Source organism: Xiphias gladius, chromosome 1 (genome assembly GCF_016859285.1).
Source record: "Xiphias gladius isolate SHS-SW01 ecotype Sanya breed wild chromosome 1, ASM1685928v1, whole genome shotgun sequence".
In the NCBI taxonomy this organism is placed as follows: Eukaryota; Metazoa; Chordata; class Actinopteri; order Istiophoriformes; family Xiphiidae; genus Xiphias; species Xiphias gladius.
In genome coordinates this window covers 23516866-23541650 of record NC_053400.1, presented here as the reverse complement: position 1 = coordinate 23541650, position 24785 = coordinate 23516866, and the positions used below count along the sequence as shown (strand labels likewise).

At 40.3% G+C, this 24785-nt stretch overlaps 1 protein-coding gene across 1 annotated transcript; it reads left to right on the top strand.

Moving 5' to 3' along the window:
- Positions 1-305: 305 nt before the first annotated feature.
- LOC120792941 (transmembrane protein 255B) lies at positions 306-24045 on the top strand. The gene is made up of 9 exons (XM_040132360.1): positions 306-369; positions 1248-1390; positions 1600-1662; positions 14416-14505; positions 16390-16470; positions 18131-18216; positions 19977-20136; positions 20920-21066; positions 22614-24045. The coding sequence occupies exons 1-9, from the start codon at positions 306-308 to the stop codon at positions 22842-22844; spliced, it is 1065 nt and encodes a 354-aa protein (XP_039988294.1). The 3' UTR covers positions 22845-24045.
- Positions 24046-24785: the final 740 nt, after the last annotated feature.

Here is a 24785-nt window from a genome sequence, read left to right as displayed (position 1 = left end):
TCTCTCAGGTTTCAAGAAAAGTTGAACCTTTCTGAGCTCAGTGTCAGCTGTGGTACTGTTTATATGACACCGCGCTCTTATTTATCTAAAAAAAAAAAAAAATGTTTTAACTATAAGGGGGGAGAAAAACACCCTCTTGCTCGCAGCTTGTTGCCCGTGGCCGCTCTCCGTGGAGGATGAGGACTCTGTTCTGAATCAACAGGGAAAAACAAACAAACAAACAAACAAACAAAGAAAGAGAGGAAAACCCCTCCTCCATCAAAAACACTGAAAGCTTCGGTCGGATTCATCCACGCTGAGTCGAAATGCAGCAGCCTGAAACCCAGCAGACAGCTCAGCAAGCAGCGGCCGACATACTGGATCCAGCAGGTACGTTTCCCTCAAAGTTTCATCCCGACACCTTTGAACCAGACTCCGCAGAGAGCTCAAAGTTGCGGCAGCATCTCAAATATCCTTAACGTTAGATCGGTTATGAGCCATTAACAGGAAACTTCATTATTAACAACTTTTGGCTTGCTGGATTGTGGCAAATCCTCCTCCAGCGCGACACTTTGCTCGTTGACTCTCTGACCACTTATCTTCTGCAAAAAAGATGCTGCAGGAACCCGGGACAGAAATCCATTTATAAACAGGTCCAGATGGAGATGCAAAACCATTTATTAACTTAGAAATAGAGTCTGACTGGCTGTTGATCTGCATGCAAAACTTAAAATAGTCCAAATGTAGAGAGAACAACACAGTGAATGTGAAATGTCGATGGCGAGAGCTGTTTTTATCACATTTTTAAGATAAGAAATTCCCATTCTTTTGTCTGAATAAAGACTAAAATGTTTGGTAGTAACATGGCTGTTTGTTTCTCTTCAGCAATAATGCAGATATAAATGTTGGTAAACCATCAATAAGTTTAACACTTTCTAATAAGTCATCAGGGTTGCAGTGAATGTCAGCGTGACATTAATAAAGGGTCTTGGGTTTTTCAATTAAGCAAAAGTTAGCCAGTCACCTGCAATTATAAATGTTAATGAATCATTAATAAAAGGTTCTTCAATAATCCATTGAGTCTGCAGTTGTAAATGCTAATAAGCTGTTTATAAATGGATCCTCGTCCAGATGTTTGGTTAGAGATTTAGGTCTAGATTTTATGGTCAGAATTAGGCTCAGAGCAGCATGTAATTCAGGGGCTTTAGTGGTACTGAAGGCAAAGAGGTCTTCCTCTCACCGCACGTCTTCCTCCCATCTGACCTCAGATCAGTACCTGCGTCGGAGGAAAACGGCTCTGTGGGTGACTGTGTCCCTGCTGGCTCTGTCTCTGGTGGTGCTGGCAGTGGGTCTCATCTCTGCCACTCGCACCGACAACGTGCCTGTCGCTGGCTACTACCCCGGCATCACCGTGAGTGACAGTCACCTCCCATCTCACCTTCACGATCCTTACATTTCTTTGTTCTGACACTGAAACCTCACTTTCATTTCATCATTGAAATATTCTACGACTGTGACATGGCTGTGTGTGTGTGTATAATGTTTTTTTAAAATTTGCTCCTCATCCGAGGCCTAATGCTTCTCCTCGTTTCTTCCTCTTTGATCTCTTCCTACCTCCAGCTGAGTTTTGGAGCATTTCTGGGCATTGTTGGTATCCACCTGGTGGAAAATCGCAGACCCATGGTGAGTCTGTTCCACTGAATCTCATGCCATTGTTGTAACACATTTAAATAGTGATGATTTCATTTATTCAATTTATTTGACACCTCTACGGTCTTCAGTGAAACCCCCCTGCTTAATTTAATCAGTACATCAGACTTCAAGAAATGTCTTATTGTTGTGTGCATGGTTGGTATTTCATTTATTTGCAGCTGTAGGTAAATTTCTTTTGCTAGGACTAAGAAAAAAAATCTAAGAAATCTAAAACTTGGCCATTACATTTTATAGGATAGCATAGATGACCGAATGTGAAACCTGCCTGGATCACTGCAGGCGCATGGGTAAATGTGGCCGGATAAGCCAACTCCTGTAGGTAAAGAGGCGAAGATTTCTTCAAATAAGTGTCACAGTATGATGTACGCAGGGAGGTATTTCTATCTTCCTGAGGATATTCTTACTTGGACTCAAAACATCTTGTTAGTTGCTAACGAGGCCCGCACACCAATAGCCCAGTGTGCTGATAAACAAAACACATGTTTAAAAAAGCCATTAGAAGGTATTAAAAAGTCTTAAATTTAACTTATAAATATTTTCTCTTGCCTGCCATAGGCTGTAATGCTAGTAACAAAAGGTTTGTGTGTCCGATTATGGGCTGTCCTACCTTAACCTGTGCATGATGTCCTCCAGCTCAATCTAGTTCCACACATTAGTGAAGTTTCCGTCCAAATGTAGAGCAACTTTCAACTGAATTTATAGAGAATCGGCAAAAGAAACTCCAAATGCATGTGAATTTCCATCCACTACTGTAATACTGGGGGTTGGTTCACTGAGATAAACAAGTGGCTCTAACCCTCCAGTCATGTCCCTTTAAACCAACGCAGAAAAAGAGGGTGCAATGAGATTATGTTATTAAAAAAGCGCCAGTCAAACCTCAAAGATTGAGAAAAAATGATGGAAATATTATATTTATGTTTGTTTCAAGTATTACTTGGAGGAATGGTAGTCTCGTCATTGCTCCACACAGATCTGATGTTGGTCGTCTGCCACAATTTTCGTCTCGTCACTAAAAATTCAATGTTCACTCTTCGAACGAAGAGTGAATATGGGACCTCCATTCACCAGAATAACCAAAACACGACCCCAAATAAATGTTAATGTTATTCAGTATCTGCTGGATGAGTAAATAGGCGACTCTTGGCTCACAAGTTCACCGTGTCAACTTTTTAAAGGCGATCATATGTAAGTGTTGTGTTCGCTGCTTGTTCTGCTGCAACCATGTGGCCAAAAAAAAAAAAAAAAAAGGATTTGCAAAAGGTTTAATGAGTTGGGAGAAAGGCATTCATCAGTGACAGCTCAAATTGTGCAATGTCATTTATTCTTTTGTTTGTTGTCTCTCAAGGTGACTTCTGTCAGCTTTCCGAGCTTCATAATATTCATCTTCTAAAATGAGCCATTGTTCCTGGAAAACAGGACATATATACGCCATAAATTAGGGGATTACGTTACAGACTTTGCAAGTTCACTAAATAGTTTTACAGGAAATTGCTCTATTATGAGCAAGGAGCAAATCCGATTACTCGATGGCAGCATAATGTGTTCTTGGTCCTTGTGCCCGGGTCAGTGTACATGACCGGATTTGTGGTCAGGGGAAGCGAACGTGATTGGCTCTGGTTTTCAACGACAGGGAGGGGAAATTGCATTAGTATTGGTCCGTTGCTGACAGGGCTCCTTTATTTCAGACAGGAACACAGGTATAATATCATCAAAATACCTCTCTGTACAACACGGCGTACTAAAAAAAGACCACGTCGATGTCTCCAGAGTAGAGACACTGAGAGGTAGGCCGACGACCCGTGAGGTGTATGGCTAAATATGCAGAGACAGATTTATGTGTTATCGTAGAGGCCCTAGATCGGGGGGACTCAGAGGGGGCCTCGCAGTCTGAAAAGGGAGGTAACACTTTATGATTAAAACATATGTTGGTGACGTGTCTTAGGAAGACAACGGCCTTGTTTAAGAGTCGGTGGTCAGGGCTGAGTTGGAGAGTGGTTCATTGGCTTCACACCCTCTCACAAGCAGATCTGCAGATGCTTGACCTGACGCTGTACTTCTTTGTAATAAACCTTTACATGCAATCAAGACGGTGTCGGCGGAGTCTCCTTCAGCCTCTTCCCATCATCATCACCACCTAATAAACTACACCCGTCCGAAAAGATTATTGATTAGAGACCGTCTTTAAAACTGCTTAACTGACCCCCAATCAGCATTCAAAGCTGATCTCAACCAATTTGCGACAACAGTCAAGTGGCCGATAAATACGAATGCTACTTAAGGGCCAGTGGCGACCAGAATCCGTAACTGGTCTTCCGTGTAATTTAAGTGGTATTGTCAGTATCACATTCACAGTGTATCAAACCCAGCACGAGACTAACTGTGTCAAGTCCCCTGAAGAGGACACCAGTGACACAGAAACTTCAGCAGCGAGAGTCGTTGTTTTTCACCTCTGAATTTGTCTTAATTATTTTGTTTGTGTCATCATACAAGTGTAAGTCCCATTGAATCTAAATATATGTGTTTCATGTCTGTGTGTTCAGTTTTGGCAGAGTTGAGACTAAATTGCTCGGTGACGATTTTTGACACAAATTGCGACAATCGGGTTCAGACAAGTACCCTTTTTCGCCGCCATGAGCTGTGTGTCACTGCCCCCGCTGCTGCTGCAACTGTTGATCATGTTGACAAGCGGGTCAAACATCAGTAACTAACCTCCTGTTGTTTTTATAACAACTGTCGCTTTCCCCTCGCATCTCTCCATGCCCAAATTATAACAACCCGCCCAAATCAGTTTTCACCCGCCCCGTTTAAAGAAAAAGTAGCCCTGTGCATGTTGCCTGTTCCGGTCTCCATGACTTGGATAGATCAGTGTGCGTGTTGTTAATTTTTCATGTGGTGTCCAGGGTGTCATGTGCCTCGGTCAGATCACTTTGTCTTACGTTACGCAACAGTGTACAGTATCTAATCCGGCCTATATAGATATCTCCCCCAGAGCTGCTCACACATGTGGAAAGATGCATAAAGCACAGTTTAAACAAAGTAAAGAAGTTTTAAAGAACAAAGCTTTATGTTTAAAAGTTTAATATTTTTTGCAGTCCTTGCTGTTGTTTCACTTCTCACGCTGTGTGTGTGGCTGTAAATGTGTGAACACAGAAGAGAAGACATTTGCTATTTTTGTCATTTTCCTTTTGTAAACTCAACATCTTTTGGTTTTTGATTGATGGCCAGACAAAAAAAGAAATTTGAATTTGTTTACTTGGGCTTAAGGGCATTGTGACAGGCCTTTTGAGCTATTTTACTAAACTTTATATACTGAACAATCAATCAATTACTAAAAAAAATAATTGTCACATCGACTGATAATTAAAATAATTGCTGTTTACAGCTTTACGGTTCTCATATTTGACTTTGCTAAAACATAAAAGTATAAACTAAAACATTTTATGGCTTAAAACTAGATTTTGAGTTTATGGCTGAAACTAGATTTTGAGTTCCTCTTCAAGGCCAGGGCCACAAGATGGAGGACGGGGGACCTGACAGCGTTGATATTGTACTTTTGTGGTGCAAATTTCTAACAAAGTCATGATTAATCAAATTTTATAGACGGAAAAGGAGTAGATGTAAACCTGGGCTTTTTAGAGCCCGGCCAACCAGCCTCGGCTGCATCTGTCTTCCTTTTCTGGCGCCGCTCCCAGCTCTGTGCGTTAAACTTTAATGGTGTGATCACTGCCACGCTAGCACTGGTCTACAGTGTCTCTTATGAGGCACATGTGGCACGATGTTCGCTCTCACACAGGTGTCTTCTTCCCTCCTGTGTCTGAGGCTTTGTGCAGTAACATGAGCGCCAGCTGGCAGAGCGAGGTCGCTCATTAAAGAACAACTAACCGTACCATGATGCCGCGGACAGCTGAGAGCTCCGAAGCTTCTCTTACTTCCTGGATCTCACAGCCATTTGCTCGTTTGACCTCATAAAGCAGCTGATGGAGGGTTTGATGTTGTTTGAACTGTAAACAGTCAGAGAGGTGACAAGTTCATCTTCTGCTGCCGAACAGAAACGTTTGCTGTTTGACTTCCGACCGGAGACAACCTAATACAGAAATGAACTTGCATCCCTCCCTTCTGTTGAAGTGGATGACATCAGTCGAGGGTTAATGCAGTTTAAAATTTACAGATGAGATGGAAGATAAACTATTATAAAAAAAAAGTTTAGTTAAGTGTATTTATTTGCACATGTAATAAAAAGGACATAATACTTAAAAAAGGTTGTGCTGATGAGATTAAACAAGACTAGGTCAAAACCTAGTATGTGGCCGGACTGCATATGGTCAATGTAAATAATTACGGACGTAGTTGAAAAGTGTTGTGGCACCGCTCTAAACAACGACTTTCAATGGAAAGTAGCCAGAGCCTGCTGGAAAAGTGAGAAGGGACTGTCAGCAGACTGCAAGACAGGGGTGGAACGTGTAGGGGTTTAAATTGTAGCAGGAGGTGGTTCTGGTACTTCTCTAAATGTAACTCTATCCAGATAACGCCAACTAAAGAGTCACTGGGTAACACGTTTGAAATTGGCTTTAAAACCAACCAATGGTATCTATCAAGTGGTCGTGTCTTGTGGTCATGCAGGCTGCAGATGGATACTATCGGGAAAAGTCGCTCAATGTCCATTAAGCCCATCAAGACTACATGTTAAGCAGCAGTGACTTCCAAGCTATTTCCAAGCAGCTGCTCTGCACTGCTAAAATCCTGATTTTATAATTGCGACGCAGTCTGACAAAATCACCATACTCGTGCACGTAAGTTAAACAACGGCTGTGCTGTGATTCTGGCCATATTTACTTGTAAAATGATCACTCAGAGAGAAAGTCAGAAGCTCATTTATGTCTGTGTCAGCTGCCATGTGGTCAAATGAATAAGATGCAAAGAGAGGTTTGCCTGCAGAGGGAAAGTCTGACCTCACGCTCGCAGACGACTCTCTTCTTACGTAAAGTAGCTAATTATTGTCAAAAAAGTCACTAGATATTTTCGCTATGTGCTTTTGTAAGGAAAAGTCGCTGAAGCGGTCTGAAAAGTTGCTAAATCTAGCGACAAAGGCTCTAAGTTGGCAACACTGCCTATAAACACCCCACTGATGATGTATTTGAAACTGTTTGCGCCAATTCATTCAAGTCAAATGCTAATAACAAGCAACACTCTACGACTGCTACAAAGGAAACCAGGATAAACAAGGACACGACATACAAAATTGAAGTAATTTGACTCTTTAAATGAGCTCTAAGCCTGACTTTAAAGCTGACGATGCTGTTTATTCCACAGCTGTGCTTCATAATTGACAACAAAAATAAAAAACATAGATTGATTAAAATAAAATAAAATAAAAATTAATTAAAAATATTAATTAAAAAATTATAATAGCCAAAATAAATATAGAAAAATATACCATATAAAAGATGATTAAAAACAATAATAGACAATATTAACACATGGAAAAGGAAAATCAAAAAATAGAGATTGAAGACAATAAAAAAGAAGCAAAAACTTAACAAAGTTATCTTCCTGTTTAAAACAGTGGCTGATTATTGCTCTCTGGTATGGAAATAGATCATCTAGAATATTAGTTTGACTGGACAGAAACTCATCTTGAGTTAATTATATCGTGTCTGTCGTAATGGTTAGAGTGGTTCCAAATCACTTACACTGATTAATTAATTTTAATGTGTAAGTCACTAATTGTATAGTTTAGATATTTAGAGCAGCCCAGTAACTTATAAATAAAGCATTACCAAAATATCTTGTTCTAACGTAAAAACAAGATCATGTAAAAACGCGAAAAGTTTCTCACTTTAAACACAAACTTAGCAAATACATTTTTCTCATCGCACTGTACAAATACTGTGTACTATTCTATACTGCATATTGCTATTGCATGAGTAGATTGTTGTGGCCTTTTCATGCTTGATGATTCGCCCTATAGTTATAGTGTAGTATAGTAATATAAATTACTTGATTGTTGGGATCCTGAGTGGCTTCTTCAGCTGCTGTTTTAAACTGAGACGTTTAGTTAAACACACGTTAACACACACGGAACAACATGTAAAGATTACTGGATAAATTAAGTGAGACCCTTTACTTTCTCTCCGTTGAGTTCACACTAATCAAACAGCACCTGGTCAGAGAGATGTGGATCACTTATTGTTCATCCTTCAAAAAACAAAGTAATATTTCGTACTCAAGATGTGGACCATATCTTTTAAACTGATTTACTACAAATGAGTATATTAATCAAATGTTTACAAAATTCCTATGAAATCCGCTTGGGTATGATTTGAGCCAGTTTCTCTTAGGATAAAAGTTACATGACAGTTTTGGCGGGGTGAGGTTGTGTTTGTGGTTTCACTTCCCTAGAAAAATGTTACAAAAACAGCCGTAATGAACGGGGCACAATAAACACAGACATTGTGTTTTTTACCGAGTGAGAGAGCAGCAAAATCAACAGCCCACGTGTAATGAGCTCTCGATGGTAATAAACACTTTTGCAAACAAAAAAATGTAACCCATAATACAAGCCCTGGTGGCATAGAGTGGGAACTGATCCCATAGTTCAGCTTTACGCCACCGTCTAGTTGTGTCTCTTTACTCAGTGGGAAACTTTACATCTCTGGGTTTAAGTGTGTTAATACATTCCGCTCCCGTCACCAACATTGCAGAGAGACTAGCCCTCTTTATGAATAAGAGACTTGTTGCAGGTAAAACACACATTTGTGCCTCATTGACATTTCTTGGCTGAAGCATGAAACATCTTAATGACTCATATTCTGCTGTCTTCATTTTGACTTATCTTGTCCTGTAAAATATTTCAAAGGATTGTGGAGCATGAAATTCTGTCTGTAAACGAAAGAAAAAAGAGGAACCCCTCTCCTATCTGCACTCGTCCTGCCGCTTCCATAACAGGCTTCACTGCCCTGATGCACCGTAAGAATTCTTTATGACTATAAATGCTGCATGTAGCTCATGTTCTTGCCTCCAGCAGCCTCTTCCGTAGTTACTGCCTGTATCTCAGAGTTTGCCGTCCTTTTGGTCACCTTGCAGCTCAGAGAGCAGAACAGTGAACCTTTAAAAGGCCGTATTTTACCCAACAGGTCATGGGACGATCGGTCCTTATTACTGGTGTGTCCAGCTGTGGTCATGATTGCTCGCTGGACCACTGAGCAGGAGAAGAACATGCAGCGGTCAGCGAATTTAGATACATAACCCGATAGGTATCTTCACTGAGGCAATAAAATTCCTCTTCGTGTCTTCATCTCTTTGTCACTAATGTGTTTTCATCTCTAAAACCTTCATCGTGTTTGTTATTTCTCTCTTTATTTTAGTGGTGAAAGAAGAATTCAGGTCCTTTACTGAAAGCAGCTATAGTGAAGTATCATGATATGTGACAATAGCCGTGTTTCCATCGACGTATTTTTATGCACATTTTTTAAGTATCACATTAGAAAAGGTTGATGGAAACGTCAAAATTCGGAAAAAAAAAAAAAAAGTCACGTTTCTCGAAAAAGAGTTGAGCAATGTGCAAGAAGCATTTTACTGTTGTAGCAGATTGAAGTGGAGCTGGTTTTTACAGTTAAACAGACAGTTAGGTCGTTTAGTCAGGTGATTCCCTACCTGGGGATGGTGAGATGCTTAACGGGAGAAAAAAGAAGAAAAAAATAAATTCTGCCACAAAAATTTGCATTTTTTTTTTTATTTCGCTGAGTTTTGCTTTCTGATGAAATATTGGATAATTTAACCTCTGGGTGCCTTAAACGGTTATTGAAACGAAACCATCTGAGAAGTTTAGAAAGAAAATGTCCTTTGAAACCCATGACGCCTTTTTTTGTGGGCGCTCACAGGTCAAAGAATGTTGGGAACATTGTATTTTATATTACTTTTACATGTAAAATTTGAAAAGTAACCAGTAAACATAGCTGTTACTTGAATGTAGTGGAATAGAAAGGACTAACATTTCTCCCAGAAATGTAGTGCAGTAGGAGTATAAAGTGGGATCAAATGGACATAGTCAAGTAAAGTACAAGTATAGTACTTGAGTAAATGTACGTAGTCACTGTCCACCACTGATGTTTTTCATATTTCTTTACTGACTTGACTCCTGAGAGCAGAAACATAGCTACAGCATGTCTGTGTGTTTGTAATCTTTTACAGTTTTTGATTTTTCTCTCTGCATCAGTTGTATCAGGGGAGGTTTGGGGGGTTTGGGCGACAGAGTGTGTGTTGGGGTGTGTTATGTGTTGGCAGCTGGTGCTAATGTGAAGTAATGCAGTTGTCAGGCTCTATTGTCTCCGCTGCTGGCCTCATCTCCCACTTGCAGCCCGTAAAAGCGGAGTCATTTAAACCGCTAATGAAGTGGAGAGTCTGGACCATTGGCAGATAAAACCCAGTCTCACGCTTGTTTCTTATTAGATACTTCATACACTTGGCCACTAGGTTAACTTAAAAAAAATAGCCTGAAAATGCACTTGTCAAATATGCCTGATCGGTTTCCTTTAAACATTTCCACCACTATATTGAACAGACATGTTTATTCCTGATTAGCCACAACAGCTTCTTATATAAGCTTCATCCTTTTTTCAGGACCGTGAGGTCGTGGCTGACAATAGTGACTGTTTCACTGTGGTTTAATTGTTTTTGTTCATTTGATTGATTGCAAAGTACAATATCAACAGACGCAGGTCCTGCATTTATCAGGACATTTGTTTCTGGCCCTGTCTTGTACAGGAGCCATTTTTCATAATCTGGTTTTAAGACCTTTAAATTTTAGTTTATATTGTGCCGACACGTTGTACATTTGTAAATAAAGTTGTGTTTAATCGAATGACCATAAACCGACTGACACACTGAAAACACAGGGGCAGGTAGCAGGCCTATTATAATCCAGCATTTTATATATTCATTTTATATTATTTGTTCATAAATGTTGTCATTTGATATATTACACCAGAGTTAGGGTAAAGCTAATTTTCATAGTACTGGTTCAAGCCTGCCCCTTAGAAATGGCATTTATGTACCATTCAGCCACAGCATTAAAACCGATAACTGGTTTCAGTGTTGTGGCTGAATGGTGAATATTTGTATAAACTATTTTCCCAGCTGCGCTGTGGTGGCGACATTATCGCTGGCTGGATCACGTGTGTTCAGGGGTAAAAGCACTTTGGTCAGGGCTGGGGACAGATCCTGGTTTCGGTTAAATGTGAATAAACATGCTGTGTCTGAAATCACTGTGAACTTTTTCTGAATCAAACCAAACCACGATCTTTCCCTAACCTCAACCAGGTTCTGTGAGTGCCCAAACAAAGCATACACAAACATAACCAAACAAAGTTTTAATAATGTTGCAGTCATTACAAGTGGATATTGAACTGCAAGATCCGATATTTTGGTGGAAAACAAATGCGTCTTCTGTGTTTTACTGATATTTTCAGTATCAACATTTTTGCAACTTGCCAGATATATAAATTAACAACATATCCTCATTACTTTAATAGAAAACATAATCAGGTTGCAAATTATTTTTCCTACAAAACCGTATTTGGTCTTTCAAACGTGCTGTTTACAGTATAAGACAATATCTAGGAGACGGGGTTGACTGGTATGGCTGCGGAGCTAAATGGAATTCAGGCATCATCAATTTTGTTATTTACACCTGCGCTTTTTTTACCTTGACATGGCAAAATGTCTGCTGCACAAAAGGCATATTAACTTCAAGCATTAAAATGCCATCCTGTAGTTTTAGTCAAAAGATAAAAACAAGAGTACAAACGGAAAAACAAACTGACTTTTCTCTTTTCTCCGACCAGGAAACAAAACAAAACAAAACAAAACAAAACTGACAATTACGAAGTTAAGCGAGGTCGGAGAATCAATGGCGTGCGATTGATTGATTAAAGGATCTGTTCTGAGCTTCATTTGTGCAGCTTCAGGATCATCAGCTGTAAGTTACTAAAATAACCCAACCAAGGGTTTCTGGATGAAATAAATTTAGCTGAAATCGTACGATTTTAAACTCCCTCAGAAATCAAAGTAAGGAAAAAAAAATCACTCCCTGTCAATGCAGGATCATTACATACTGTATACTGTACTTTAGATGATAGAAATATACATGACCTTTTTACTTTTGAGCGTGATTTTTGTGACAAACTGCTGTGTTCCACCTGCTGTTTCAGATTGACAAATACAGCAGATGAAAGTGTGTGTTTCATCTTTCTGTTTCAGTGCAGGAGGTTTTTGGTCCTGGAGGAGCCATTTCACAGACAGGAAACGATGCTGAGTGATAAAGTTTATGATCAGACATCTGTCATCAGCCAGCTGGGTCTGCTGCACTATTTGTGTGTGTGTGTGTGTGTCAGTAGAAACTTTAGAGAAGAACGGGGTATTTGTCACATCGTCCAGATTTGGGTTTATTGATCAGTGATCATATTCTTAGGCTTAATTCACAGAACTGTGTGAATGTGTGAGATTGTTCTGTCTCGGTCCCGTGTGTGTGTGTGTGTGTGTGTGTGTGTGTGTGTGTGTGTGTGTGTGTGTGTGTATCAGATTGGGAGAATTAGATTGACCTTGCTGGTACAAAAGGCTGTCCCTCTGTCCTGTACATTACCTCTTTGCCAATAAATTACCCACAAAGCACCTCTGTGTTGGCAGAGCTGGAGGCCGTACATTTCCTTTATTGTTCTGCAGCCCAGACGCTGCAGATGAGGACACACGCCAGCAGAGACACTAAGCTTACATAAACTTTAACTTGAAGTTTGATTTTGCCTTTCCATCATACAAATTCCGGCATATAAATGAATAAACAAGAAATAAATATTCAGTACTCAGGATGATGAAACTATGATATCCAACACAATATTGCTGGTAATTTTTGCTCATGATCCAAATCTCATTATTTACTTCACAATAAAGCAGTACTTGAGTCTGAGGCAAACAAGGATCTGGAAAAATATGCTGCACGGTTTAAAATTAATAAACTGTCACTTGATTTGAACAAAGTCTAATTCAATGCTGCTCAAAGATGGACGTTGAGTTACAAGCATATATTGACTACCAGAAAAGTGAGAACGTTAACTTTACAAACTTCCATGGAAGCAGCACATTGACTTTGCTATTAAGAAAAGCGAAGAGAGCTCTTGCTGTAACTAGACAAATTTCACACCTAACAAATCAGTCATGCCCTCCTGCAATGTAATATAGTCTGATCTATCCTTACTTACTCTAATACTGCATGGTTGAGTACATCTTAAACTTTTTCATACCGATTCGAAGCTTCCTCTTCTCATAGTTATGAATCATCAACTCCTCTTTTCCGTTATCTTAATCTTTGAACTGTCTCACTTTTCAACAGGATCTTCTACTACCGGCTTGGATGTATATTTATAGAACTTCATTTCAGGGCTCACTGGTGTCTAAGATTTTTTCATAATTTTTTCAAACTGATTTAGTCATTCATTCACATCCTACTAGACACTCTGAACATTTTCATCTTCCTTTATGTTCCAGGTATGGGGCTCAATTTTCACTTAGATACAGAGGAGCTGTTCTGCGGATATCAAACTTACGTATTGTTCATCCTTCAACACCTTTGTTTACTTTCAAGGAACATCTTAACCTGTTACCCGGCGCCCCCATTTCTGTGCACAAGCTGAAAAAGCCCCGGTAGAAGCAGCTTTTGTGTGGGAAACACAAGTCTGAACCAACTCTGTGTCAAAACAAACAAGTCCTCCAACCTGAATGACCATAGAGGTCATTTGTCTTGACCCTACTCCAGAAACAACATCCCTACAGGCAGGCCTATGGAAATTCCGTCGTCATGGTTACAATGGTGAGGTTGGGGGACTGTCATGGTTTGGTCAGGTTTTAGGTACAAAAACCACTTGGATAGGTTTAGGAAAAGATCATGGTTTGGGTTAAATTTAGTACTTGGTTGAGGTTAGAGGACCTTGGTCGTCATGGTTACAATAGTAAACTTTGTTGAGCTCTCTACGGCGTCCCCCGACTTCCTCCTTTGCTCCCGTCATTAATTGCTACACCCACTAGAGGCCGCCGAACGACAAAATGTAACAATGGGTCGTAATGAAATGCAGGCACATGCGACCTGTGGGGTCGTTTTTTTACAGGACGACAGTCTCTGGTATGGAACAACACACACCTAAAGTAGCACAACCAAGGCCAAGGCCAATGTTCAACAAACTTTGATAACTTTCCAATTACAGTGTTGACGGTTGGACATTTGGAATGAAAACTTCTTTTCCCTCCTTTTTTTCTTCTTTATTTCTTTTTTGCAGTAGTCTTTCTTTCCCTTATTGTTTTTCGTTTTTGGTTTGTCTTTACAAGAGGTGTTTCTATACACTTTCAATTTCAGCATCAGATTTACATTTTATCTGTGGATTTATTTCCTGAATAATTTTTATATAATATATTTTTCAACTTTTGTGCATTTACTTATTGATAATTTTTAAATTTTATTTACAAATATGGCAGAAGTGTGTTTCCAATACATACAGTTTTGCATTCTAATGACACAAAACACGAGCTGATAATGCCTTAAATGTTTTGATGCTTGCTTACTCTGATGATAGTTATTGGTGCTTTTTCTTTCATCCAAAATAATTTCTCATGACTGTACTCTCTTTTTTTTTCTTACTTCCTCTACATTCTCTTCATCCTCTTTCACCCCTCTTTAAGCTTGTGGCAGCCATCATCTTCATCAGTATCGGAGTCATCGCGTCTTTCTTCTGCGCCATTGTGGATGGGATCATCGCTTCAGAGTTCATTGTAAGTATCACATATATTTACATGCCTGCACTGAGGAGAAAGAAATACAAACTAATCAACCTTTTTTTTGTTTGTTTTTTGATCTGAACAAACCCTGACACACATTCACACACAAAATTTAATCACACACGCTATGGTCAACAGAGACAGAGACTGGCACAGACACCATAATAGATGAGGAACTTTGTAGACGCAATCAGACAGAGTTGACACTGGACGGGAAAACCAGACCAACTCATCTCAGTGCCCGACCTGCAGAGAGCTGCTGGGTCACCCGAAGAGCTGGGGGAAGATTCGGCACAACAGGGCTGATTAAATGTGTCCAAAAGTTACCCACCTTTCTCTAAGTCACGGAAAACTCTTGTGTTATGATGCAAGCAAGTACACAGTAAATATGCAACAACCAAAGATGGCATATATTTCAACTGAGAATTGATTTTCCAGGAAAAAGTCCGTGCAATGGTCTGTTGGAATTTGATGTACACATACACAGTATTTGGTAACACTTCATAAAAAAGCCTGTGAGTTACAGTTTAATTTAGTTATACTGAGAGACAAAACTGAAGTTTGGGAAATCCTCTCCCCGGTGTTAACAACCGTTTTTTAAAGAGTAAAAAGGGAAGAACAGCCACACGTTATATTACAGCCCACATTCCTTATACTTACTGCTTAATTAGAATAATTAAAATAATACGCTTTGTTTCCCAGTACTCTGCCCTCTATGTACCTAGTATTGACGAAATAATTTATTTCTCCTTTCCTCTAAAATGGCCAGTTGTTACTCCCTTCTTCCACATAGTTCCAAATATTCTAGTTTTCCTCCACTGTACCTACATTTAAGTACCAGTAGGAACCGGTAACTATTTTATTGGCACCTCACTCATACAACAACATTACACTGTAAATCTCAGGCTGTTTTATAGTGTTTTGAAAGATATTTTTTTTCATTGAAACAGAATTTACTGTGGCACGTAAAAAGCAATTCCACAAAGATTTTGTTTCTCTCTCCTGGCCACTACAAATATGGTCACTATTACATAATGTTGGTATTTAATTATTTTTACTTCACAGTAAGAAACCGCAAGAAGTCAAGTATTTTCCTAATCTGTCCATTTCTGAACACGTCGCTTGTCTCCCAGACTAAATTAATATGAGTGGAATTGTACTTATCCAAATACCTGCATTTGCTTATATGGGAATGAACAGAAAATGCAGAGAGGTCAAATTTGGTCATTGTTGCATCCTCACTGGTTATCTTAGATGTTTGGATACATGCACATGAACACCTCAGTATGTCATATCCGCCTAATGAATTTTAATGAGTATCTTAATGAGGATGGACCAGAAGAGAGTTTGCAAAGCTGGACCTCTCAGCACCTGGCACCAAATCACTGATATTGATCAGCAGCGCTATCAAACCTCTGCAGATGTATTTCTTCTGTGCTCACAGGACAGTAAAAGGCACATTTATTGCACCTTCAAGCTTTGGACAATGAAAATGATTTCATTACCTTTCACAAAACATAAAGTCCGGTGAGGTTTAGTGCTGCAGGTTTTGCAGTCGGGTGCAGTGGACGGTTTTGAGAGCAGGCACATGTTGTAAACCTTCACCGCTGCACTGACAGAGAAACAGGAGGAGGATGGAAGCAGGGTTCAAATTCACACGCAGGTAACTTTACAGGATGCACAAGGCAAAGAGTACATAAGTGAAACCTTTAAATCGTAGAGCTTTACTCTTAAAAACAAACAGAAACACAAGTTAGATCACCGTTGTGCTGTATGACAAGTGGATTAACTTGTCCATCAGCTCCCATACACAGTAACTGTGGCTCTTGTATCTGACAAATCTCCTCTCTCTTTCTGATCTTTCTAACATGCGCGCAGGACACAAGACCTTTGCAGGAGGACATGTGTGACTTCTACGCCAGTGGATCAGGCTACGCCTACGACAGCTACTACACAGAGGTGATTATCATCATACATACAATATACAACACCCCCGTGCAATATGACTGAAATGTTAAATGATTCCAAACTGTGTCATCTTACAGGCGATTTGATGTTTAATGGAAAAAAAAAAACAGGTTAGATAAGACTACATAGAAAATACAGGCCCCCAAGTACAACCTCAAAGCAACAATAGCGATTACACCTGTGATTTCCAGTTGAGGCTAATTGCATGAACAAGGTTATAAAAGAACCTGTGATCAGCACAGCTTCCTGAGTTTTGGCCTCTGTTGTGTCTTATGCGACATGGCTCCACATGGTAAGGAAAAAGCCTGGACAAGTGAGAAACCAGATTGTGAGACTACATAAAGATGGGAGAGGGTACAAGAGCGTCAGTGGGCTACTGAACATAAGATGAAACACGGCCGCAGCAGTGGTTAGGAAGTACAGGAAGAGCCATACTACCAATGACAGAAGGCGTGGTGGCTGTCTTTGAAAAATGACGCCATTGCACAATATGTTATTGATGCAACCTCTTATTGAAAGTAAAATGGGTAAAATGCTTCTGACTCCGCACACGGATGGATCATCTGTGGTTTCAGTGACCGATCCCGCAGCTGCATGTGTGCAAAGGGTGCAGGGGAGACGACGTTTACAGACGGCACCGTGGATGCACGCTTGTACACCCACACACTGGACGAAAAGATGACTCCAAGTCTCCAGACGCTTGACAGGAGAAGAATTTCCCAACGCGACGGTGATCCCAAACACACTGCAAAAATCACACCGGAGTTTTTAAAAGAAGTCAAGGCCAAGTGCGCCCCCGGACCTGAATCCAACAGAACACCTCTGGAGGATTTTAAAGCAGAAGAGAGAGCTGCAAAACTCATCCTGCAAAGAGCAGCTGAAAAGAATCGTCTGGGAAGAACGGCAGAGCTCCACAGATCTCCACAGGTCCACCAGCTAAACTGGTATCATTTACGTCCAGGAGGATCGAACCTGTCATCAAAAATAAAGGCGGACATACAAAATATTAAGAAAATAAAAGACTGGAACCTCAGTAATGAAGGGTGTACTGACTTTTCTTGGACTTGGTTCTTTAATATGTTTTTTTTTAAATTATTATTATAGTTTAATGACTCAAACATTTCTTCTTTTCAAATGAATTGGCTTCGCTCTTCTTGGGCTCTGGTTAAAAAAAAACAAAAACATTTTAACATTTCGGTGATACTAACCAGGGGTGTACCCAGTCTTGTTGTATACTGTACACACACTTCATATATCACCTGCCTTTGTCTGTATCCTATAAACACACCAGGTGCGTGTGGTTTCCATCCCTGTGCAGACCACCTTCGGTTGTGATCTTCCTCCCCCTTTCACACTGCTTTATGTCTGTCTCTCAGTAGTTGCCTTTTAAATGGCGCAAACGCGGATTTGAATGCGTTTGAGGTTAATACAGGATTGTATTCGGTGTTGTGTTGCAGCCACTGGGCGCCCGGTTTACAGTTTCACAAGGCGCATAGCGACATCTAGTGGTCAGACGGTTACCCTACCGGCCACGTGTTTTCTTTCTCCAAACCGTCTGTCCGGATCACGTTTTCACGTTTCACAAACGATTTATTGCAAACGGTTACAGCTCCGGGAGCCTTTAACTCACCGAACCCCACTGACTCTGCAGGTGACCTGCCGCTCCTCCGACAAAGCGTGCAAGCTGAAGCTGAGGAGCAACACCTGCTACTGCTGCTACCTGTACAACTGTGAGAGGTGAGCGACAGCCTCAGAGTGTGGGGGGGGGGGGAATCAGAGATGCAGACTGACCCTACATCAGCAATACAGTACATCATTTAAATAAAAAAAAAAATCCTGACAGTTTATTCAGTGGTATGCTATTCTGCAAGAGCAGAATTTTTTTCAAAGCTCATTTTATTTGTGGGAAATCTTTAAATCTCTTTAAATGGAAAATTAACAACGGTCTAATATAGTTATAATGTGTAAATATATAAATATGGGTGAAATAATAGGAAATTGGCTGAAATGGAAACAAAAATTTGCAGCAAGAACCTGTGCTGTCAGTAGAAATCATATAATAAGTATGGCTGCCACTAATGTTTATTATCATTCATTTGATTAATTCATTAATCATGAGTTATTTGGTCAAGAGAGAGAGAGCCCATCAGAGTTTTCCCTGGCTCAGAGGGACATCTTTGAATGCCCTGTTTTGTTTTCGACCGACAGTCCAAAACCACTAAAATGTTCAGTTTACGATGATACAAAAACAGAGATAAGCATCAGATCCTCGAGCCGAGGAAGCAGGAATCAGCAAATGTTGATTTCATCCCTAATAATAAGGAGACTTTCGTACCACGTGGACAAGTGCCGGCAATGACGATGCTTAGACAGAGCATTGCAAATAAAATCAATGCCAGATTTATTCTTGCTGATAACTGCAAAAACAGAAAAACTTTCAAATGTTAAAATGCAATGACAGACTAAAACTACTTTATTCTTAATTATACGGCTTCAGCTAATGTAGTATTATGATTGTTATTATTGTTGTGAGACAGAAAACAGAGGTGTCTGTACCGCAGTCGTTGAGGCTCTACTCTCAACCAACTTAACAGACCTCCGCAGCTCTCTGACATCTAAGAGCATTTTCTAAGTCAAGAGAAATTTGATAAATAGTTTTTAGGCTCACGCTTCTGAGTAAAACTGAAGGATTTTTTACTTTTATCTTATGCCTAAGTTCAAAATTTTATATTTAGCAGTTTGATAAGTGTGGGCCCTGGTCACCAGTCGTTCACACCCTACCAGTTACCCTGCAGACACTTGAACCTTACCTGAGTCAGGGTGTCCATCACGGTTAGCGCGTCTATCTATTGTTGTCAATTATTCTGTTACAATTGTGTGATAATACAGTAGAAAGCAATACAGTAGACAATACAGAAGAAAGCAGGGGCTAGTGGAAAAACAGTGTCCTAGATTTCCTCGCTGCCAGAAATTGCATTTACAGGCTCTGCTGCTGGAAAATCACTCTTAGAGGACACACACAAACTGACATGGATCATGTGATTTTTGGCGCTTTCTTGCATTAAAGAGGTTCCTATTCTATAGCCAACTTTCAAATCTCTGAGTTTTCCATAAATTTTTGAAAATATCAAAGAGGGAGAGCTTTCCAAGAAGTCTCTCCCTGCTCGCAACCACACCACTACTCAGTTATGAGCTGATAAATGGCTGCCCGGTAGTTTTATTAAAAGTGATGAAGTGAGTACAAGTGATGGACAGTGTACAAGATTCTTTGTTTTCCTGCCTGTCTGGAAGATTTGAAATAGAAACACCTGTGGAAAGTGGTGTCCATACCAAATAAAACGTAGCCATTAACGATAATTTACACCTGTGGCGCTCCTGCTATGACGAGTCAAAATGCCTGCTGGGAAGGAGGCCCTTTAATATGAAATGTGCATACTTCCTTGATTTACGGCAATAAAAAACTAAATTACCGGCCTGTGCTCTCGTCCCCCTTCCAGCACAGAGTACCACACGCGGTACTACGAGTTCACGGGTGTCAGCGGCTGCTGGGATGCGATCCACCTGTACCGTCTGCTGTGGGCCTCAGTGGTGCTCAACGTGATCGGCTTGTTCCTGGGCATCATCACCGCCGCCATCCTCGGAGCGTACAAGGACATGGTGAGCAGGAGTCCCGAAAAGTTGCCCCCCCCAAATAAGGGAGAATTGGAATACATCTTTACTCTATAGACGAGTAGGTAGACAGGATTCAAAGGCAGTCCGAGCGAAATAAAAAACCTTATAGTATTACATGGCTGACGATCTGTTTCTTGCCTGTGTGTGAACCATAGGGTCCATGTGTTTTATTACAAAGCATTATTTTAATAACATCTTACAATGTCTCGCACTGCAGCTCGTTTCAAACCTTCCTAACGTTTAGATTTGTGGAAGAAGGTGGAGGCGTACTAAGCTCACTCTGCCTGAATCTGATCACCACGGATTGAACTGTTAAAAGACGATGCATCAACTGAATATTATACCGGACTGCAGACATTTTTTTAATGTTTTTTCCCCCATTACTTTCCGAGGGCTTTGTTTGAAATACAGTACGGATTTATGTGTGAGCAGATACCTTTTTGTTTCACTACCTCACTGCTTTTTCAAAAATGTATTGCTCGTGCCCGAAAGAACTAAAAACTCAATAAAATGCAGTTTCTCTGGCATGAGCTGCAGTCTCATAATCTATTTAGAGACATGAAAGTCTCTGATCTTGTTGTGTTAATCTTAATTGTCCTAAGTTTATGATTCTAGTTCCTACAGTACATCAGGCAGCGATCATGTTTCAATACCTCTTATATAATAAAGTGTGTGTGTTTTATGGTTAACTGGTGCACACGCACTCACTTTCCAGCTTCCTTTAATGATTCGCCGTCTTGTCCCAAACATTCTTGCTGTTTCCTGCAGCAGAAGCCATCTCCTCAGATGGCTCCCAGCCCGGCGCCGCCACCCCACATCCTGTACAACCCGACCCAGCACATGCTCACCTACGCTGGCTTCTGTCCTCCAGGACAGAATCTGCCTGCCTATCCCAACTACACAATACCCATGCAGGTAGGGGCCAGGAGCAAAACAAAAAAGAACCATTCGGTTAAAAAAAAAAGAAAGTATAAATAATAAAATGTATCATGGCTGAATTCCATTTAGCTGCTACAGAGTCAGGGTCCTGATATTGTACATTTGTGGTTTCACTGTCACACTGTCATGAATTATTGGGGCAATTAAACAGAACAGAGACACTGCTGGTGCGATTTGTAACTCACACTCATGCTTTACCTGCTATGACAGGTAAACACTTCTGCTGTGAAAAATGTCCATTTCCCATTCCACTTTATTAGTTTGGCAACCAGACGAGCAGCGCTGGATCAAATTTATTTTTGCTGCACTAGCACAGCTGTTTCACTCCAGCGTGAAAGCACTTGACCAGAAAGAAAACTATTAATCTGCACCGCTGCCACGTCACGCCACTGAGGTGGATTCCTGCAAAACTTCACTACAACTGTGTAACTTCAGTCTCACTATTACATTCCTACTGGGGGATAAACTCGGATAAACGTTTTTTTCATATCACATAGAGATGACTTTTAGACACGTTGACGGTGTGGCTGGGGGGATGGCGATGTCAGTGCCAGTCAGTCCACCACTTTGACCGGAAATATCTCTATGGAGTATGTGGCTGTGAAATATGGTACAGATACTAACGGCGCCCAGAGGATGAATCCTACTGGCTTTGGTGAATCTTTGACTTTTCCTCCAACTCCATCATAGGGTTGACATTTTTGGTTCTAAATTAAATTAAATGGATTGATTGCAATGAAATTTAAAAACATTCACGCCCACCTCAGAAAGAATTGTAATCACTTTCCTGGTCCCCTAACTTTTCCTCTAGTACCATAACCATTATGTCTATTTTTAAGCAAAAATGCCAAGCAAGTTTGATATCTCCAGCTTCTCTAGTGTGAGGAGCTACTTTTCCCAGTCTTACTTTCTAGTAAACTGAACATCTTTGGGTTTTGGACTACTGGTCAAACAGAAAAAGCTTTCTGAAAACATCTTTTTTTTCCCCTTTACTATTTTCTGTTTTACAGACCAGACAACTAATTGATTAATCAAAACAGTAACTGGCAATTTACCTCACAGTACCCCTGTGCCTAAGTACAGCCTCACAGAGCCACTAGCACGCCTGTAAACTTTTCTGCTGATCTTTTTTTTAACTTTTTTTACGATACTGATCGTCCAAGAACCTGTTGAAAACAGGAAAGTCTGATTGATGCTTTATGTTTGGGTGCCATAAACTAAACCATGATTTGTGCTGTAGTTCTGAAATAAGCCAACCACCTCAAATCGGCAGGTTCATTGTTTTATTTATATCACGGTGACTTTGTTTGAAATTTGTAATATGTCTCAATGATTTATTAGTGATGATGTCTAAATCTTTGCTGTTAATTCTGTGGCTGCTACCAGAGAACCAAACTACACAAAACAAGAAAGTAAAAAACACCGCTCACATAAAAATTTCAGATATAATCTCAGGTATCTTTGGCTCTACTTCCACATACTATAACAATCTGCCACTCCTCGTTTCTTCACCTCTCCCACAGCATAACAGCAACTACCAAGCACCTACCACACCCCAGCAAAACCCTGAGGGAGGCCTTGCCTCCACCACCTGCCCGTCTGAGGACAACCAGCAGCCCTCTCTGGCTCCCAACCAGCCACAGCCTCAGGGAGCCACCCAGGAACCGGGAGGCTTCATGCTGACTCCCAATGCTCCTGTCCTCTACGGATCCTCCTATAGCTCCTTTGAGAAACCTCCTCCTTATGCCTGCTGAGCCCCAAGACAAACATATGGGGCATGTTGGAGGTAAAACATATTGATCTGGTCAGACTAAATGTAGCACAAGACATTTCATAGGTGACCTTGTAGATGGAAAACACTTCAGTGAGCTTCACAATTACTGATTTAAATGCTATGTTTCGTGTGTCTGATGCATTTGAACTGAAGCGAGACACAGATACAGTTATATAGTGTGATTATATAGACATGATTACGGTATTTCATGTGTATTTATTGAAAGAAACGGTTCTGGAAACACGCTTATTTGCTTCCGTGCCCAAAGTTTGATGAGAAGACTGATACCACTCTCTTATCTATAGATAAATATGAAGCTACAGCTAGCAGCCGTTTATCTTATCTTAGCTTAGCATAAAGACCAGAAACAGGGAAACAGCTAGCCTCACTCTGTCCAAAGGTAGCAAAATCCGCATACTAGCAAAGAAAGCAAATAAACGTATTTCCCGAAATGTCCACCTCTTCCTATAAGCCTACAGCTGGCCTTCAGATGCTTACATATTACATATAAATGAGTTTATACACTTGACTGTGATCTGACAGTTATTTCTCTTCTAACTCGTGCTGATTAGATTACAGGTGTATCGTGTTTTGTCTCACTATACTAACTACCGTACGAGCAATCCAAAGGGCTTTCTTGAAATATGAACTGGACAGTAAATGACACTGTGTTGCTGTTACTTAATTATGTTTGTGTGAATCATTTGATGTGCACTTTAAAAGTTAATACGCTGTATGTATTATTGATGACGCATGAGAATTGCTGTGGGGTAGGATTCTGTAGCTGCTGCTGCTATGAAATACATTGCGTATTATAGAGGCACCTATCAGAAGTCCATTCACTGATGCATACAAATACAGGTGGAGTAAGGGCTTTACCAAAATTTCACATTTAAAAGGCAGATATAGGCTTATTTGTTTCCCTGCTGAAAGTCAGTTGAGAAGATCGATGCCACTCTTACAATTGTATGGCAAACAAGAAAGCTATTTGCAGCAGCCAGTCAGCTTAGTTTAGCTTAGCATAAAGTCTTAAAATGGGGAAAACAGCTAACCGGCTCTGTCTGAAGGTATTCAAATCCACCTATCAGCACCTCTGAAGCTCACTCATTAACATGTTTGTATCTTGTTTGTTTAAGCTGTACAAAAACCGAGGTGTAAAAAAGAATATTTGCCATGTTATTGACCCCGTTTCTAATCTTTGTGCTAAGCGAAGTTACCCTCTTCTAGTGGTATCGTCACACTTAGCGTACCGACATTTGAGTGATATCAATCTTCTCATCTCTCGATAAGAAATCAAATTCCCCAAAAATGTTCACCACTACTTCTACTACCAGTACCAGGCGTTTTCACTCTACTGTTTCACCTTAAAGCGAGACTATGTAACTTTTGAAAAAAGAAATCCCACAATCTTCCTCTTACAAATAAAAAGTTGAATCATAAGCAATAAAAATCTCTTTTGCTCAATTCAATACACTCTGGGGTTACTACTAAAGCCTTTCCTGGTCTGGTAGGATCTGTAGCTTATGGTCGCTAATGTTAGCAAGCTTAAAGTAGACTGCACAGACTCTTCTCTACCTGTGCCATCATTGCATATTTTAGCATTTACCTTTACCCCCTCAGCACCACTTTTGGCCACACTGGCTACTTTAGCAAAACTTGGATCAGCTTGCTTCAAACAAAACATGGTTTTCAATCCCCTGATATTGTAACTCATTAGAAACTGAGAATGGAGCCTCATTCTTGACCTTGGGAATGAACGCAAAGTTCACTTACTAAATCTTTAAGGGCTTTTGATCAAATCTCAGCCTTTTTAAGCAAACGGAACTGGATTAGTTGTCAACGTGTTTAAAGTATGTAATGTCTATCAACTCTCTCAACCACCACTTACAACATTAAAAAGGTATAATCCTTAGGATTAGTT